Below are 18,528 nucleotides of genomic sequence, written 5' to 3' on the forward strand. Positions count from 1 at the left end.
CTCTCCTCCTCTCTTCCTCCACTTCCTCCTTTCTTCCTCCACAGCAGCACACCTGTTAGCCCTCTTCAGGCCCCTCCATCTCTGTTTCCTGGTCCTTGTCTCCTCACACCCACACTCTGGTGTATATCAAAGGCAACAGGGCCAATCTCTCTCCACTGTCTGAGCAGCAGCATCAAAGACTTCACCCGTGGCTCAACAACTTAGTTGGGCCCTGCTCCTTGTCTCGCTGTGTACTGTTTCATCTCACCTCCTCTTTTCTGTTTTTGTCTCTCTCTCATTTAATCAGCCTGATCGAAATATACATATGACATGATTGAATGTGGGTCAAGCCAAGTGTATGTGATCGGACTCTTCTTATCGGAGCCTCCGTCCCCGTACCAGAGATGTGTAGTAACTAACAGTTGAGGGTGAACACTGGGCTCACACTGTTGTCCTCCAGAGGTCAGGAGGAGGAGAGGGAGGGGGACTTCATTAAACAATGTCTCCTCCTCCTGTCCTGCCTGGCCTAGATCTGATGGGTCTATGACAACAACAACACCACCACTAGCATCCAATCGATACAGCAATGATAAAACTGGACACTTGTGCTGTTCTACTTTGTGATAACTGAATCTGTTATCGCGTGTGTCTGGTCTACGTGTGTGTGTGTGTGTGCGTGCGTGCGTGCGTGTGTGTGTGTGTGTGTGCGCGTGTGTGTGTGTGCGCGCGTGTGTGTGTGTGTGTGTGTGTGTGTGTGTGTGTGCGTTGTCCAGATCTCAGTGAGAAGCCCCAGAAGGCAGGGTTGATAAGCAGACTGGCAGAGGCAGGGGGTAGCAGGTCTATTAACATAATTACAGTCTGCTCCCTTTACTGCAGAGGTGGACAGGAGTCCCAACCACACCTGCACACTGTTTTTATTTGTTTATCTGTATTGTTGTCTATCAATAGTTTACTTTGGTGCAAATAAATATTTTCTCAAATAAAATAAGTCCTAAACTGACCTCTATTGACCTTTTTCATCATCCAGAATACTAAACAGGGACTATTCCTCGGGGAGTGGGAGGGAGCGATAGAAAGGCAGAGGTAAACAGAAAGGGAGAGATTGAACCAGCGAGCGAGAAAGAGGGATGGAGAAAAGACATGTAATTACCCAGCGCCGGGTCATGTTATCCTCTGCTGTTGTGGGTTATTTCAGCAGTGGGCTCTTCTGTAGTGGGGCAGGAGTAGGATACCTGGTTGGCTCCTCATTGGGATTATGGGAGCAGAGGCCAGACAATAAACCATTATTTTCTCATATTGTTAAATGAGGATTGGTTTCACAGTATTGTGCATCAGCTGTGTCTGCTGAGAGCATCCAACAGCAAGACTTAATATACTAACCCTCTTTAATGCAGTGGAAATATAGAAATAAATGGGCAAACATCATTTTTGGGCTATTGCTTCTGTTTGTGTGTCTATGTAAAAGTGTGTGTGGTGTATGCATACATTTGTGTGTGTCCAGGATTTAGGCTTTTGTCCACAGTGGGTTTGTAATCAGCTGGCCCTCTGCATCAACTGTTTCTTGGCACAGCTCCACGCCACAGAGATGCAGGGCAATTTCAGGACTCATTCTTGGTCTGCATGCGGTCTTCACCTGGTAATCTTTTAAACAAGGGGGAGGTTAAGTCCTAGTAGTACACGCACACGCATACGGGCGGCAGGTAGCCTAGTGGTTAGAGCATTGGACTAGTAACCGAAAGGTTGCGAGATCAAATCCCCGAGCTGACAAGGTAAAAATCTGTTGTTCTGCCCCTGAACAAGGCTGTTAATTAACCCACTGTTCCTAGGCCGTCATTGAAAATAAGAGTGTTCTTAACTGACTAGTTAAATAAAGGTAAAATAAAAATGAACACACAGGTGCTTGCAGCTTCTTCTAGTGATAAACCAGGCATTCCTGTCTTTTCTGAGAAGTTGTTTTGAAATTGTTGTTTTTCTGTCACCATATTTTCATGTATTTCTAGCAGTAGTGTGGATAATGTGCAACACATTTATGTTCATAACATACGGCATGTTTATGTCCTGTGTATGGTTCTATGCATCAACAGGTCTTGAGACATGGAGTCTGTGTGCCATTGAGGGTGAATGGGCAAGACAAAAGATTTAAGTGCCTCTGAACGGGTAGTAGTAGGTGCCTGGCTCACTGGTTTGAGTGTGTCAAGAACTGCAACGCTGCTGGGTTTTTCCGCACAACAGTTTCCTGTGTGTATCAAGAATGATCCACCACCCAAAGGACATCCAGCCAACTTGATACAGTTGTGGGAAGCATTAGAGTCAACGTGGGCCAACATCCCTGTGGAACGCTTTCAACACCCTGTAGAGTCCATGCCTCGACGAATTGTGGCTGTTCTGTTTAGGTGTTCCTAATGTTTTGTGCACACAGTGTATATGTTCTTGCGGGCGATTGACAAATGATTTGTAATTAGGTTCTGGCCCCCTGACCGTGCGTTTAAGACGAAATCGTCCCGCAGCTGAATCTATTGTGGTGCTTGTCGTTCCATATACTGCTGCAGTGTGTGTGCTTGTCAATACTCCTGCTTTGGCTCATTGCTCTACTAACATGTCATCCATGATGGGCAGCGTGCAGGTGTTGGCCGGGGATGGTTTGGGACGTGGAGTACCCCTGGGCCAAGCTGGATGCCCATTGTCTACCCTCCACCAGCAACATTAACCTGTCCTTCACCTCTGACCCCACAGCTACGCCATCTCAGTGAACCTCAATCACCCCCCCCCCCCATCGTCCTCCTCCTGCATGACCCATCTTATAACACACAGTAGATTGCTGTCATCCTCCGCACTGAGGGTCTGCAATGTCACTCATTAGAGGGTTGTGCTCTGTCTATCTGGATTTGGATTCATGTGGTTTGTTGGCATGTTGGTTTGCCTATGGACTGTACGTTTTCCTATGGAGTTCTACACGGGCTGCAATACATGTGAAGCTGGAGTTACACATGATTATTCAACGGGTTGGATAAATGTGGATTTTTAAAGAGGTAAACAACTTCTCTCATGAGACCCAGCTGCTAATGGATTCAAACTGAAGAGCTCTCAACTCCCCAGAGTCTAGACAGGCCTCCCTCTCTCACCCTTAAACCACTGTCTGTCTGGAGACAACAGCTCTTCACCTGCTTTCCTCGTCTACCTCTGCTTTAACAGCACCGGTTGGCTACTGAAGAGCCTCTAGCTTTCACCATGTGTCAGAGAGGTCAACCTGGTCGGTGGTTTTTGTTTGTTCGCGGGACAGCACGTTGTATGTACTTCAGTGCAGATTAATTGTGTTATCATATGCACATACACAAGCACTGTTTCATTAGTACGTGGTATATTTAAGCACTAAGGCATGAGGGGCTGTGGTATATGGCCAATATACCACGGCTAAGGGCTGTTCTTACAGTGCCTTGCGAAAGTATTCGGCCCCCTTGAACTTTGCGACCTTTTGCCACATTTCAGGCTTCAAACATAAAGATATAAAACTGTATTTTTTTGTGAAGAATCAACAACAAGTGGGACACAATCATGAAGTGGAACGACATTTATTGGATATTTCAAACTTTTTTAACAAATCAAAAACTGAAAAATTGGGCGTGCAAAATTATTCAGCCCCTTTACTTTCAGTGCAGCAAACTCTCTCCAGAAGTTCAGTGAGGATCTCTGAATGATCCAATGTTGACCTAAATGACTAATGATGATAAATACAATCCACCTGTGTGTAATCAAGTCTCCGTATAAATGCACCTGCACTGTGATAGTCTCAGAGGTCCGTTAAAAGCGCAGAGAGCATCATGAAGAACAAGGAACACACCAGGCAGGTCCGAGATACTGTTGTGAAGAAGTTTAAAGCCGGATTTGGATACAAAAATATTTCCCAAGCTTTAAACATCCCAAGGAGCACTGTGCAAGCGATAATATTGAAATGGAAGGAGTATCAGACCACTGCAAATCTACCAAGACCTGGCCGTCCCTCTAAACTTTCAGCTCATACAAGGAGAAGACTGATCAGAGATGTAGCCAAGAGGCCCATGATCACTCTGGATGAACTGCAGAGATCTACAGCTGAGGTGGGAGACTCTGTCCATAGGACAACAATCAGTCGTATATTGCACAAATCTGGCCTTTATGGAAGAGTGGCAAGAAGAAAGCCATTTCTTAAAGATATCCATAAAAAGTGTTGGTTAAAGTTTGCCACAAGCCACCTGGGAGACACACCAAACATGTGGAAGAAGGTGCTCTGGTCAGATGAAACCAAAATTGAACTTTTTGGCAACAATGCAAAACGTTATGTTTGGCGTAAAAGCAACACAGCTCATCACCCTGAACACACCATACCCACTGTCAAACATGGTGGTGGCAGCATCATGGTTTGGGCCTGCTTTTCTTCAGCAGGGACAGGGAAGATGGTTAAAATTGATGGGAAGATGGATGGAGCCAAATACAGGACCATTCTGGAAGAAAACCTGATGGAGTCTGCAAAAGACCTGAGACTGGGACGGAGATTTGTCTTCCAACAAGACAATGATCCAAAACATAAAGCAAAATCTACAATGGAATGGTTCAAAAATAAACATATCCAGGTGTTAATGGCCAAGTCAAAGTCCAGACCTGAATCCAATCGAGAATCTGTGGAAATAACTGAAAACTGCTGTTCACAAATGCTCTCCATCCATCCTCATTGAGCTCGAGCTGTTTTGCAAGGAGGAATGGGAAAAAATTTCAGTCTCTCGATGTGCAAAACTGATAGAGACATACCCCAAGCGACTTACAGCTGTAATCGCAGCAAAAGGTGGCGCTACAAAGTATTAACTTAAGGGGGCTGAATAATTTTGCACGCCCAATTTTTCTGTTTTTGATTTGTTAAAAAAGTTTGAAATATCCAATAAATGTCGTTCCACTTCATGATTGTGTCCCACTTGTTGTTGATTCTTCACAAAAAAATACAGTTTTATATCTTTATGTTTGAAGCCTGAAATGTGGCAAAAGGTCGCAAAGTTCAAGGGGGCCGAATACTTTCGCAAGGCACTGTATGCACGACGCATCGCGGAGTGCCTGGATACAGACCTTAGCCGTGGTACATTGACAATATACCACAAACCCCTGAGGTGCCTTATTGCTATTTATAAACTGATTACCAATGTAATTGAGCAGTAAAAATACATGTTTTGTCATACCCGTGGTATACGGTCTGATATTCCACAGCTCTCAGCCAATCAGCATTCAGGGCTGGAACCACCCGGTTTATAATGAACACAGATATGGTAATATGCCTTTTTTTTCCTCTAACACTGATCTCTATCTCATGGTGTTTAACTTGTTCAGGAGCTTTTCACATAATTCAGCCCAACATATTCTTATTTTATAATATGAGTCATACCAACCTATGCAATGTAAAGTTACAGAAATCATTTACCAATCAAGAGCACCCAAGAGACTCCAACCAACACAAAAGTGGACGTCTCGCTGTCTGATAATGTCTCTTAACATATTAAATGTCTTATTGGATGCGTCCTGTTTCCTTGTTTCTTGTATGACTGTGATCCTCACTGTGACACTAACTAACCACACAGGCTTCCTGAATGTCCCCCTCACCTCCCTCCCTGACTGTCGGTCTACAGCAGGGCTGTGTTGTGGTGACTGTCTGTCGGTCTACAGCAGGGCTGTGTTGTGGTGACTGTCTGTCGGTCTACAGCAGGGCTGTGTTGTGGTGACTGTCTGTCGGTCTACAGCAGGGCTGTGTTGTGGTGACTGTCTGTCGGTCTACAGCAGGGCTGTGTTGTGGTGACTGTCTGTCAGTCTACAGCAGGGCTGTGTTGTGGTGACTGTCTACAGCAGGGCTGTGTTGTGGTGACTGTCGGTCTACAGCAGGGCTGTGTTGTGGTGACTGTCGGTCTACAGCAGGGCTGTGTTGTGGTGACTGTCGGTCCACAGCAGGGCTGTGTTGTGGTGACTGTCGGTCCACAGCAGGGCTGTGTTGTGGTGACTGTCGGTCCACAGCAGGGCTGTGTTGTGGTGACTGTCGGTCCACAGCAGGGCTGTGTTGTGGTGACTGTCTGTCTTAATGTGACGCTCTACTGTCTGTTTTTCTTTTAGATTAAAACATGTTAAAGGTGTCATTACAGTAATTGAACAAGGTAAGCCCCGAGCACCGGCCGGAAGCTTGTGTGTCGCCCTAGAGCCTACCCTCGCTCACCCGTTCACTCATCTCTGGTTTCTCCTTTATTTGGTACTAACACGCTTTATTTACCCAACTACCGCTTTTTAAAGGAACGTTAACATAAAGTTGTATGGGGGGTTGATATGACGTTATATGGGGATTGTGTTCTCTATTTATCCAGGCGGTAATTGCGAGTGACGCTGCACGGTTCGGGACAATTAGCACCTCAGTAGTAGCATGAGCAACACAGCCACTCTTCTCTCTGGCTAAGCTTCTGCATGTCACGCCTTTATATTTATCTCCCCAGCGCTGTTTTTCTCCCCTGTTCGCCTGGGGCAGAATGTGATACTAACACCTGCCCTACTGGAAGAAAACGTCTGTCATTTAAGCTTTTTTGAAATGCTGCAGGGGACCGATGGGGATGAGGCCCATTTATGTCCTTTGTTTGTTTTTTTTTGGGGGGGGGGGGGTTGTCTCTCCTTTTTCTCTCTCCTTTTTCTCTCTCACTTTCTCTCTCTCTTTCTCTCTCTCTTTCTCTCTCTCTTTCTTTTTCTTTCTATGAATGGATCTCTGATTAAAGGCACCCTGTGCAGGTCTCTGCCCCATCATGGCCTCTCTCAGGATAGTTGTTAAAGAGATAATTCAGGATTTTGGCAATAAAGCCCTTTATCTACTTCCCCAGAGTCAGATGAACTCGTGGAGACTAGTTTTATGTCGCAGCAGGCAGTTTAAAGTAAGTTATTAACTAACGGTAGCGCAATTGCTAACTGCCGTTAGCACAAAGACTGGACGTCTATGGAAACTGCTAGCATGCTAGTAGATATTGCAACGACTGGAAGTCGACGGTAACACTAGTTTGCACCGGCTTGCCAAATGACTTCTGACTTCCTTAATGCTGGATGCAGAGACATAAATTGTATCCCTGAGTTCATCTGACTCAGGGGAAGTTGCCAAAATCCCGACGTATCCCTTTAAGGGGGAGCTCAGAGGAATTACCTTGGTTGCTCTGAGTCTGAGTGTAATGATGAACCAGTCAGACACCGGCCAATTGAAGTCTTGGGAGATTTTTGTTTCACCCTGGAGATATATTATGCATGTGTTATTTTAATAATCAACTTAAGTTTGTGTCATTTTTGGGCTGCATATGATATATATGATATATGCAGCCCAAAGTGCTCCAATTTGAAACATGCATGAGTGTGTTGTTATTGGGTATTAAACCGATCACTCAATCTATAGAGGTGTCCATTGCATGGGTGGGTTCTAGGTAGCATGCTGGTGGGCTAGTAAATGTAACGTCTGTGTGGAGGCCTTTACCTGAGAGGGTTATCTTATCTGTGGCCCAGCGGGCTACTTCCCTCCCCATTATCCAACAACTCTACGAGAGGGTGGGGCGTGGCATGGCCAGCGGGGAAGTTCAAGTGGTGGAATGGTCAAAGTGGAAGCTAGTGGAATTCTGGAGTTGGAAGTGGGGCTGCAGGGTTGGACTTGGTTAAGGCCTGCCCCTACATTGACTCACAGCCCTCCTCTGTTCTTTTCACATGCATCATGAAGATCCATTCTGCTAACACACCCACACCCACCCACACACACCCTTAACCCCTCCCCCTCTGACTGAGTGGAAGTCGGGGATGCTTGTGTCCGCTGGGCTGAGTGTCTGTTACTGCAGCCATCTGCTGTCCCTTTTAGCTGCAGGAACTTGAGATGCTTCAGAAAGATGGAGAGAAAAAAGTGGAGGAAAGAAAATAGGCAACCAGATGCCATCTTGGCCAAAGCCGGAAAGTTGTTTCAACTTGAGGCATCGCTAAGATGCGTTGGGGGGTGTACGCAAAATATGTTTGCGCTTACCGGCCTCCCCCTCACTTTTCACAGCTTGCAGCCTGTAATCATTTTAATTTTGTATTTATTTAACCTTTACTTAACTAATCAAGTCAGTTAAGAACAAATTCTTATTTACAGTGGCGGCCTACCCCAGCCAAACCCTAACCCGAACGACGCTGGGCCAATTGTGCACCGCCCTATGGGATTCCCAATCACGGCCGGTTGTGATACAGCCTGGAATTGAACCAGGGTCTGTAGTGACCCCTCTAGCACTGAGATACAGTGCTTTTAGACCGCTGCACCACTCGGGAGCCCCGATCCACAATGTTGAACAAAAGGCGTCTCTCCACATGCTCGCGACATGCCTGTCCTGTTAACATAATGTTCCATTCACTTTTTACAATACACCATTTTAGAACTTGAACAATCTGTCACTGAACAGCGAAGGCAATTTTATTCTTAGGACCACGTGGTTTAAAATAGATTGCGTTTTTTTCCCCTACTCATGCAAGCATCTGCCCTCCCAAACCCAAAGTGTTGGGAGAAATATCCAGCCTCTCTCCCCTAGTAGCCTCTAGTCTAGCCAGTCAAAGCACGTGATGAAAGAATGGTGAACATTGCATCTGATTGTGTATATAGCTTGATCTAGACCACACACGTGCCACTTTGCAAACTGTGAGGAATTAAAGGTTCAAATCAATCTATACACCTGTTTCTGTTTTGTTTTGTTATTATACATTTCACCTTAGAGGGAGTAAGCCGTTTGGGGTGTCTGCTTTGGGGGACGGGGAGCGATGACATGCATGGCAGTCAGAACATGGAGTATGCCAGTCTTATCAGCGCTATGTTAGCCTGCCACGTCTCACCACTTCTCTCCATCTTTCTCCCCAATTCTATCCCTTCTCTCATCCCCTCCCTCTCTCTCTCCAGGCTCTCTCAGTGGCAGCACGAGTGCTGAGCTCAGTGTTTCTTTAGGAACGGACCAGGCGGACCAGGTCTCCCCCACGATTCCCCGTGCCACAAAGAACAGAGTTTCCGGAAAACTCCGCCGATCAGCCAGCGCCATAAGCAAATCTTCCAACTGAGCTCTCTCGCCCGACCCACCTCCCAAACCTTCCCTGCTTCGTCTTTACTACAGGTCCTGCTGTGAAACCTCATACCTTAACCCCTCATGACTGCAGTTTGGGTGTGTGCGTTGTTTGTTTTATATCTCGTTTAAACATATAACTGGAGCCTATTGCAATTTTTTATTTATGTGGCAGTTATTGATACGTTGATACATTTCCAATTGTTTTACTGTTAAACTGCATATTTGACCTGAAGAAAAGATTTAAGCTATTGAAGTTTGTTCCGATGTTGCTGCATTTTCTGAAAGAATCTGATTAATATCTCTTGTCAGTCAGTACAGCGATTAAATATAGACAGGGAATTGACTGAACAATCATGTCTGGTGGCTTAAAGTCCACATATCATCAACATTTCAAAATTCCCTTTCTATGTGACAACAAGGATCTCTATGGTTGTGACATAGAAAATGAATTTGATCACCCATATGCATTTTGGTAAAGGTCTTTCCACAAAATGAGTTCCTTTTGTACCCCTTTGATATTTCTTAGTAGAAATTGTGCACCAATATTGAATTTTAAAAGCCTCTTATATTAAATTAAGTGCTCTTTAAAAGACTCCACATGGAGAATTCAATCAATCTGTTTTTCTTTCATGAATAAAGACTTGCTGAAGTGCCAAAATGCAGCGTTTTGACATTTCCCTCTGACTTTTCGGAAGATGTTAACCCACTTAACCCCCAAATTCCTCCAAGTATTACTTTAACAAAGTCATTCCCTCATTTTAAGGTCAACCCTGCTATGTGAACTTTTACTATAATGTACTAGTAATCATTTTTTCAAAAGAAACGTTGAACATCTCATAGTAAAATCCTAGTGTTTAAACAGGTTCTTGATGAGCTGGTTATCTTTTTGCCTATTTTCTGGTGTTTTGTGGTGGAGAACTGAGCAGGTCGAGCATAACACATTAACCCTGTTACTCATAGATAGACAGGCTAGAAATGTTTTTTATTTTATTTCTAAAGTGGTGAAGCTGCATTCAATTGCCCCTCCCTGTCCCTGAACACAAGCTTCCAATCCCCCTGTCGCAAGGGGAATTATGGCGGATTTAAGAATTTTATTTCATTTTTTTAATTTAACCTTTTATTTAACTAGGCAAGTCAGTTAAGAGCAAATTCTTATTTACATTGACGGCCTAGGAACAGTGGGTTGACTGCCTGTTCAGGGTGAAATCATCAACCCTGTTACTTTTTTTGGCACTTAATAGGCACTTAATCTTTTTATTTAACCTCTTGAGATGGTAAAACCTGTTTTTTATTAAGTTGAACATGTGTTCTTTATGAACACATGTTAAATGTTAAAATTATACGTATTTTTCTTCACCAAGTTACACTACCCAAAAGGGACTCATTTCATGGTTTTCCCATCTCCCATCCCCCCCTGCAATTCTGCTCTGTAAATCACTGATGATACTCTTGCTGCTGACAGGATAGGATCATATTTAAGTGTGTTGTTTTGGCCTTGGCCTTGAGCCATGGAAGCCTGTTTTTCTGTTTGGACCATACTCATCCTCATGTTGTGGAGAGGTGGAAGGGCTGACATAGGAGGTGCTGCTCTAGCATAATGCTGCACCACACCACACACTTCCTGGTTACGGAGGGCTGTGAGCCAATGCAGTAGGAGTCTGTTTTTAATAGTTATGAACCTGGAGTGGACAATCAATGATGTCTTTCCATCCCCGAGGTGAATCGAAACTTGTGTTGGGTTTTTTATCGCTGTAAGGACCTTTTTAAATGGATTCTGATGGGTTTTTGTCTTCCTTTGATTTATGCAACTCTGCTGGAAATGAGAAAAGACTGCATTTCTAATTGTTTAGTGATGTTACCCTGTGTAGGATTGTTTAACCTGGGTTCATAACCTGTAATCCAGTAACTTCCATCTGGCTCTTCCTCTGACATTGTTCTCTCGTGTTGTAAAGTTAAGAATGACATTCCAATGTTCCTGCAGATGAACTTTTGCACTCACTGTCGTTGATAAACTAGCAATGAATGTGTATTTTCTCTTTTATTCTTGGATGTAAATTGCTTTATTTGATGTTTGTGGTGTTGTATAATGTATACATGTGTTGTTTTAAAGGAAAATGCCACCAGAGCCTCAGGTGAATCTTAACTCCATGCACTGGTGTGTGTGTATGCGCATCCGTGTGTGTGTCTGTATGGCTGTGTGTATTTGTGAAGGAGCTTCTCACAGTGCCTGTGTAATGTCTGTCCACCAAGATCCATTCCAAGACCCCCACCACTGTAAACCACTGTTAGACATCATTGGATTTATTTTGTTTCTGTTAATTGCAAGAGCTAAACGGCTAGCCTTGCCTTCCTGTCTCATGTCTTTTGTTCTAGAGGGAGAGACTGTTTTTTCCCCCTGTGTGACTGTAAAGGTCAGTGTCTTGTCCTCCCCGTCCTCACACGTTTTATATGAACAGATTGACTGGGTTTGGCCCACTTTTGTTTCGTCTTTATTTGAGGTGCTCTGTTCTCCTTTCTCTCTGAATTGGAATCAAATGGCACCTACTCCTCCTATTTCCCATGATGCACCCTGAGTAACCTCGTGAGGCCACAGTGGAGGGGTGGGGGGCTGGGGAGTTAGAAGGCATACCAGCGCTGTACTCTGGCGACCCTCTTAGCAACAGGCAGGCTGGCGCTATGCTACTCACGCTGCCTCCTTCGCCACAACCTGCGCCTTTGGGTTGCCATGGAAGCCAGGTGTTACGCACACATTATGCAGGGTTCCATCAGAGCTGCATCACTGTCTGTTGTACTACTTTGCCTTACCTGTACATCCTCTCTTTCTTTCATTTTGTTCTCTCTCTTTTTTTGTGTCCCTTTCTTTCCCAAGCACTGATTAATAACATAGGAGGCATGAACGGAGAGTTCGTTCAGAGATAATGAAGTCCATTTTGTGAATTTGAAGAATGTATGTAAATACTGACCTGAGTCAGATCAATGCTTTCACCTTCCCAGTAGCCACTGTAAAGAACTACCCAGCTCTTTTTACCAGTCTTCTTATGGAGTCTAGATTGTAGATTAGATGTTGTGGATGGGATCCCTGTTATATATGGGAGTAAATGGGCGTAAGGTTTGATTTGACCAGGGCAAGGATTGTGTCTTACTCAAGACTGGTTCAACTCATGTGAAGCAACAGAGTTAGTGTTAATTCTAGGTTTTGGTTTAGGAATCCTGTACATTGTGTCAAATTGAGGGTTTTAGTCCTTTACCATAAATATATTAATGCCTGTAATATAATATTTGTATAAGAGGAAGAGGGGAAAAAGGCTTGAAGATTTCATCATTACTTGTTAACATATCAAACTGTTTTTAATGACTGAAGTCATGCTATCTTTATTAGAAATGTGAAAATCAAAAACATTTCATTAAATCAATTTGAAATCCTATGTGTTCTCTGTGTTATTTGTATGGGTCTATTGATCTGAATGTTTTTTTTTTTCATAGCAGTGGTGCGGAAGTAGAGAAAGTAAATTCAACCTTTTCCTTTAAAACTGTCATTACAGAGATGGTTACTACCTAACCCTGTCACAGTAACGCCTATCCTCCATGAATCATCTCGTGAGAATCTGCTGCTTTGGCTGCAGTGACAGGTTGACTGTAACCTCTGGCTTTGGGGGAAGGGGGGGGGGGGGTCGATGGGGTGTAGGGGTGACTTGATGGTGCTGTTGTCTTGGTTTTTCAACCCTGGCCCAGAAGCAGCAGCCGGGGTAACCTGACCCCCTTCCCATCTGTTCCCCTGCTGCTCCAGGAGAGGAGGCTGGGATAATGGGCCCCCACCGAAGGTACAGGTGCAAAGTCTACAGCACCTAGCCAACACTGGGAGGACTGTTACTTGTTAGACTTAAGAGGATAATTGGTGATGTGTGTCTGTCCGTCTATCTTGCCTGACCATGTCCCTTTGGACCGTCTGAAGCTCTCCTGCGTTTGTCTACATTATGTGATTTGAATATTCACAAGTTAAGAAAGGAGACTAAAAGTGATCTGCAGAAGGTATAGGTTCAAGACTCACTGAGTATACCAAACATTAGGAACACCTTACTAATATTGAGTTTCACCCCCCCCCCCCCCCCCCCCCCCCCTTTGCACTCACAGCAGCTTCAATTCATCGGGGCATGGACTCTACACAGTGATGCTGGCCCATGTTGACGCCAATGCTTCCCACAGTTGTGTCAAGTTGGCTGGATGTCCTTTGGGTGGTGGACCATTCTTGATACACACTGGAAACTGTTGAGCGTGAAAAACCTTGACACAAACCGGTGTGCCTGGCACCTACTACCATACCTCGTTCAAAGGCACTTAAATCTTTTGTCTTGCCCATTCACTCTCTGAATGGCACACACACACACAGTCCCAAGTCTCAAGGTTAAAAAAAATCTTTCTTTAACCTGTCTCTTCTTCATCTACACTGATTTGAAGTGGATATAACAAGTGACATCAATAAGGGATCCCAGCTTTCACCTGGATTCACCTGGTCAGTCGATTTCATGGAAAGAGCAGGTGTTTATAATGTTCTGTACACTCAGTGTATGTGAACAGTCTAATTTTCACATTGTGACATATTAAGAGTTACAAATGTCTACTGATTACTGCCTAGAGGCCTGTCCTCATTAGTGAACTACATGACGGTATCCACAGTCCTGACCTAACAGTGATCATTACCCTCTCATGGGCTGGCTGAAGCCACACACGCACTTCTGGAAGTTGTTACCAATCTTTCTCTCCATGGGGAGTGTATGTGAACCTGGATGTTCAGCCTCGACAGTCAGGCAGCCATTTAAAAAGGGGAAATCAAATTCTGAGTCTCCTCAAGAAAAGAGAAATGTCCTTCTGATCTTGAGGTGAGTTGTGTGGTCATCACCTCTTTGTCCTGAGCCATGTTCTGACCAAGCATTATGGCAATTTATGACTGGAAGCTAAGTGCTCTCTGTCTCTTCTTTATAGAAACCAAAACCAGGCTTGAATCATCATATCAATAATACAGTGACGATCAATTTAGGGTATCTTTTCCGTTGCCTATAAAAAAAATTGCTGGCATCTGATGCAATCCCAGTTAAATGAAACCTGAAAGGGGTCTTCGAGGAATTAGGTTGGTTTGTTTAGAGGAGTACAGTCCTTGAAAAGTAGTCTCTGACATCAGTCACATCATTGTAGAAATGATGCATCCGTAGTGAATATGCCTGCATCATGGCTTGAGTATCCATGGTAATTAGGCTATTATACATCCTTTACTAATTACCCACTTGAGTAGGCTTCATCTATGTTTTGTTTTGAGCTTTCACATAGCCTGAAGATTCACACAAATAGCCAAATGAATGTTGTGAAGCTGAGAGAAATTGCATATGATATTTTGTTGTGTAGGCCAGTGGAGAAAATGAAAGAATAAGAATTATTTTCAAGACAACTTTTTCCCCATATGCACCCCTTTCCCAATAGCCTACCATTTAGAATTATTCGGCTGAAGATTGTGTCTCTTGAGTTTCTACCCAGGTGGATTTCCATAATATATAATTTACACGATACAAATGGTATTGTTTTGTTTTTCTAAAGGACAAATAATTATTTCTGACATCCATTTTAATGAATACTTCCCTATAGGTCCGTTTATTTTCTTGTTGATATGACTTGAAGTCAGGGAGGGCAGGCAGACCTGGGTGATGTAGGAGTAGTATTATTCAAGACAGTTTGTGTCAATGTCAAACTATAGCAAAATAAATGGTTTCATTTTGAAAATATTTTTTTATTTCGATGGACAGATAGATGACAACAGTGTACACATACAATCAAAGCGCTATAAAAGCCAACATTTAAGAAAATAAAAAATGTTCATAGAAAAAGATTGTATCTAAGATAAGAGCTTTACGTTTTACAAGAGCTGTGGAGATTGAAGATTTAGACCGGTCCACGACAATTATCACAACTCCTAATTTTGACAAAACATTTGGCTACCACATGTGAACTGCCAGAATGACACAGAATAATCACACAATACAACAATAAATTACAGAATAGAATTGCAAATAGAATAAATAAATAAATACAAGTATTATGACGAAACAATATTGCAACAATTAATAATAAAATATGTGCCAGCATTCAAAATTAAAACAATCATTATGTTGACTTTTTTAAGGCAGTTGTACAGCAGAGTTTAGATGTGTTTAGGCTATATTCTAAAGGCATTTGTGGTTCTACTAAAAGGGAATGATTCGATATTTGCACGTTTTTGAGACAAAGTTGATAAGTCTGTCCTGTGATTCATAAGTTAGCATAAAGCTTAATGAAACAGAAATTCACAGTCTGTGAATTAAAAGGCTTTTATGAGGGAAAATGAAACAGTTCTTAGGTCTAGAAGCTATTAGGCTACTTGAGCACGTGTGCAGCTGTCCTAGAAAAATACCTTTAACAGTCAAACTAACACTTTGTTTTCTTTCAATAAACTATTTGAGAGAAATCTCAAAATATATGCCTATTTTTTATTTCAAGAAATAGATAAGCATTCAACAACCATCTGATTGGCATGGATAGGACAGCTCTCATCGAACACACAATCTAAACATCAAGTTGCCTGTCTTTCAGTAGTGTATGCAATTAACTTGTTTTCCAACGCTCCCTTTGCTCAGCAAGCAGGGCGCACGGGCATTTGAAGCAGGATCACCTGCCTATTTTCCGACGGATGACATTTGTTGATGTGCCTCGTGAGTCCCGGTGAGCTGTAGAAAGTGGCAGAGCAGTACTTGCAGGAATACACCTGGGAGGAGTGCATGAGACGCAAGTGTCTCTCCTGGCTGGCCCTGTTGGGGAAATTCTCCCCGCAAACGGGGCAGAGAAGGCAGTCCACGGGGCTTAGATTCAGGGGACTTTGGTTTGTATTTTCCTCTGAGATTAAGGACACTGGCACCTGCTCTTCCACTCTGTCGCTGTTTTGAAACGTGTGGTCCTCGAACATTTTATTCTGCAAGGCTTGGTGTCCCAGGATGTGTTTTCTTAGGTATGCTTGGCGCTTAAACCTCTTCCCACAGTGTTGGCAGTTGTATAAACCGTCTTCTGAGCCCGATTCAGACATACCCGGGCTGGGGGAGTCTCTGTCACTCAGAAGCTCGATTCTTGGGTCTTTGGCTTCCTCTGGGGTGGACTTGACACCGGGGGGAATTTTGGCGATTTCAGATTTGATGCTCGGGGTAGATGGTATCCCGGCTGCACTCTGCGCTCTCGGTTTGTGCCAGCGCCGGTGAGAGGCGAGGTTAGCCGGGCAGCTGAACATCTTATCACACTCAGGACACCTGTACTCAACTCTCACTATCCTAGAGCACTTGTGCTGGGCCAAAGAAAATGGATCAGCGTATGCTTCCTTACACAATTGACAGACAAACTCTCCTAACGGCTTCCCACCTGCCGACGTCTGCGTTCTGGGTTTAAAGTCGACAGGAGCCTCTTTGATTTTCAAACCAAGTACCGGAGACGTTGTCATTTCGTCTTCAAAATTCAGTTTTCTGATGGCTTTGGGTTTTTTGGGGGCAGGTTTGCTCTTGCGCTCAGTGTCGGATGCGGGCCTCTTAGTACCGCCCCTGATGGCTGTAGCAGGGATCCTGCTGGTGGTGCCGCTGCGGTTGCTGTTGCTAGTGCCTATTTTCAAATCCACGGGGGCGAACAGGAGATGATCTAAACTGCTGAGGGAGGCAGGTGTCGGGAATGATTCAGCAGAAATTGGCGAACCTAGATTAAAACTTCTTTCGTAATATCTCCTCTCGTGGTCCTTGCTGATGGGCCTGGTGGGGCTGTAGAGGGCTTGGTACACAGCCTCTTGGTTGCCAAACTGAACCCCTTTAGCATCCAGACTGGGGACTGGGGCGTCTGCTGCGATGTCTGGTGATGGAGCTGCGCGGTCCGGACTGGACGCAATAGAGACAGGCGGAGATGAGTCCACCTGACTCTGAAAGGCTGGGATGTGATGCTCCTGCTCATATTCATCTGTACGAGTCCTGTAGGAAACATGTGCTGATTTCTTGTTTCTTTTTACCAGAAATCCTTTAGGCATCTTTGCGAATGACAGAAAGGCACTTTGGAGAGGTGGGCGAAGGCTCGGATGATATCCAGGTTTGTGAAATTACAGTCACGCCAGGAGCCTCGGTTGCTAACTTATATTTTCGCTAAGCTATTGATCTCTGTGGTGCTGAAATGTTTTCGTCTCCAAGGCATAGCTGCACTCTTTTTATGCCAGAATGATGCTATTGTTCTCGCCCCTTGTTGCCGCATCCTCAACCAATCAGACGAAACGAAGATCCCAGTGGATTTGGATGTGGGAGGGTTCAAAGCCCGTGTTTGGTGGATTTCGTTGAAGGATGTGCAGATAGCTTAGCAGATGTACTTGCGGTTTATTACATTAATGTGTGCGCTCGGCCACTCCCCGACAGAGGCACACGCCGGGCCCTCCTCCTTTTACGGTTTGATGGTTCTCTATACAAATACACACGTGCCACGGCTTTGTGCCTCTCCTTTGGGGGCCACGGAGCTGCCAAAAGGAAATGTCCGTCACTGCCACAATCATCAGAATTGTGAATTAAGACGGGGACTGGACTGGAGAGGGGTCCGGTTGAGAAGGCAACAAAGACGTTGCAAGGGGTTATTTGCATTACTAGAATAAAAGACAACAAAATGAAAATCTAAAAACTTGGGCAGAAAGTGATGTCAGTGGCGATAGTAAAGCAATGGCACACACGTGTTGTTGTAGGCTATTGTAGTTTAATGGGACTTTCCCCCCAGTCAAAAGCAAGCTTTACGCACGAACCTCCAACAACATGTGTATGTGTGACATTGGTATAAGGCCCTATCTTCAAAAAGTCGATACGCAGTGTTATTGTTTTACACAAACAAGGCAAGACTTCTTGAAAATAAACATTATTTGGTATGAATGTATTTATTTGGGCACGAGTCTGTCTCGGCAGTTTAACTGGAGTTATACATCAGACATCCCACTATAAGTAATAAGAAGGGTTCTGGTCATGGTACACAATAGCCACGGGAACGTCTGCCCACACTGGATATCCCGTTTTTGTTTGAAAGGCAAATTGACCCCTTCACTGTGAAATAAGACTCACCGCCAATCACTGCCCGAGCGCGCCCAATGTTGCTCTGTCTGGAATGTGATATGGATGTCATGTGCAACGATAAAATATTTTTATGTCTGTAAAAATATCCTTTTACAAACTGTTCTTGTTTGATAAGGTTACGTTCTTGTTGGAAACAAATCCATGCATCTGTATCCTACTATTATTCATTTTGTGAAATATTTGTTGGTTTTCAAAGTTTTACTCTGAAGTTTACATTTGGAATTAATATATCGTCTACCTTCTTCAAATCAAGATTGGTTTGATGTTTTTAATTTAGGCACTTTAAGTTGCATGTAGGCTATTATAAA

At 44.0% G+C, this 18,528-nt stretch overlaps 2 protein-coding genes across 7 annotated transcripts in view; one reads left to right on the forward strand and one right to left on the reverse strand.

Annotated features, from left to right (window-relative positions):
• The window catches only part of ralgapa2 (Ral GTPase activating protein catalytic subunit alpha 2), a 163,140-nt gene extending 150,641 nt beyond the window's left edge, over positions 1–12,499 (forward strand). For 2 of the 6 annotated variants that reach the window (XM_036962848.1, XM_036962845.1), the window contains one exon: positions 753–2,273. In XM_036962848.1, the coding sequence (XP_036818743.1) occupies positions 753–946 (194 nt within the window). In that variant the 3' untranslated portion in view covers positions 947–2,273. Of the gene's footprint in view, positions 1–752; positions 3,426–6,099; positions 6,141–8,914 lie in introns of those variants that run through there. The other 4 variants (XM_036962850.1, XM_036962847.1, XM_036962846.1 and 1 more) reach the window with 4 other exon arrangements.
• Positions 12,500–14,829: 2,330 nt separating this feature from the next.
• On the reverse strand, positions 14,830–17,440 carry insm1b (insulinoma-associated 1b). The gene has a single exon (XM_021584624.2). The coding sequence runs from the start codon at positions 17,146–17,148 to the stop codon at positions 15,730–15,732; it is 1,419 nt and encodes a 472-aa protein (XP_021440299.1). The 5' UTR covers positions 17,149–17,440; the 3' UTR covers positions 14,830–15,729.
• Positions 17,441–18,528: the final 1,088 nt, after the last annotated feature.

The sequence above is a fragment of the Oncorhynchus mykiss genome, chromosome 25, assembly GCF_013265735.2.
Source record: "Oncorhynchus mykiss isolate Arlee chromosome 25, USDA_OmykA_1.1, whole genome shotgun sequence".
Classification (NCBI taxonomy): domain Eukaryota; kingdom Metazoa; phylum Chordata; class Actinopteri; order Salmoniformes; family Salmonidae; genus Oncorhynchus; species Oncorhynchus mykiss.

Excerpts from the sequence above, each read along its gene's own strand:
- insm1b (XM_021584624.2), bottom strand. The coding sequence starts at position 17,148 with ATGCCTAAAGGATTTCTGGTAAAAAGAAACAAGAAATCAGCACATGTT.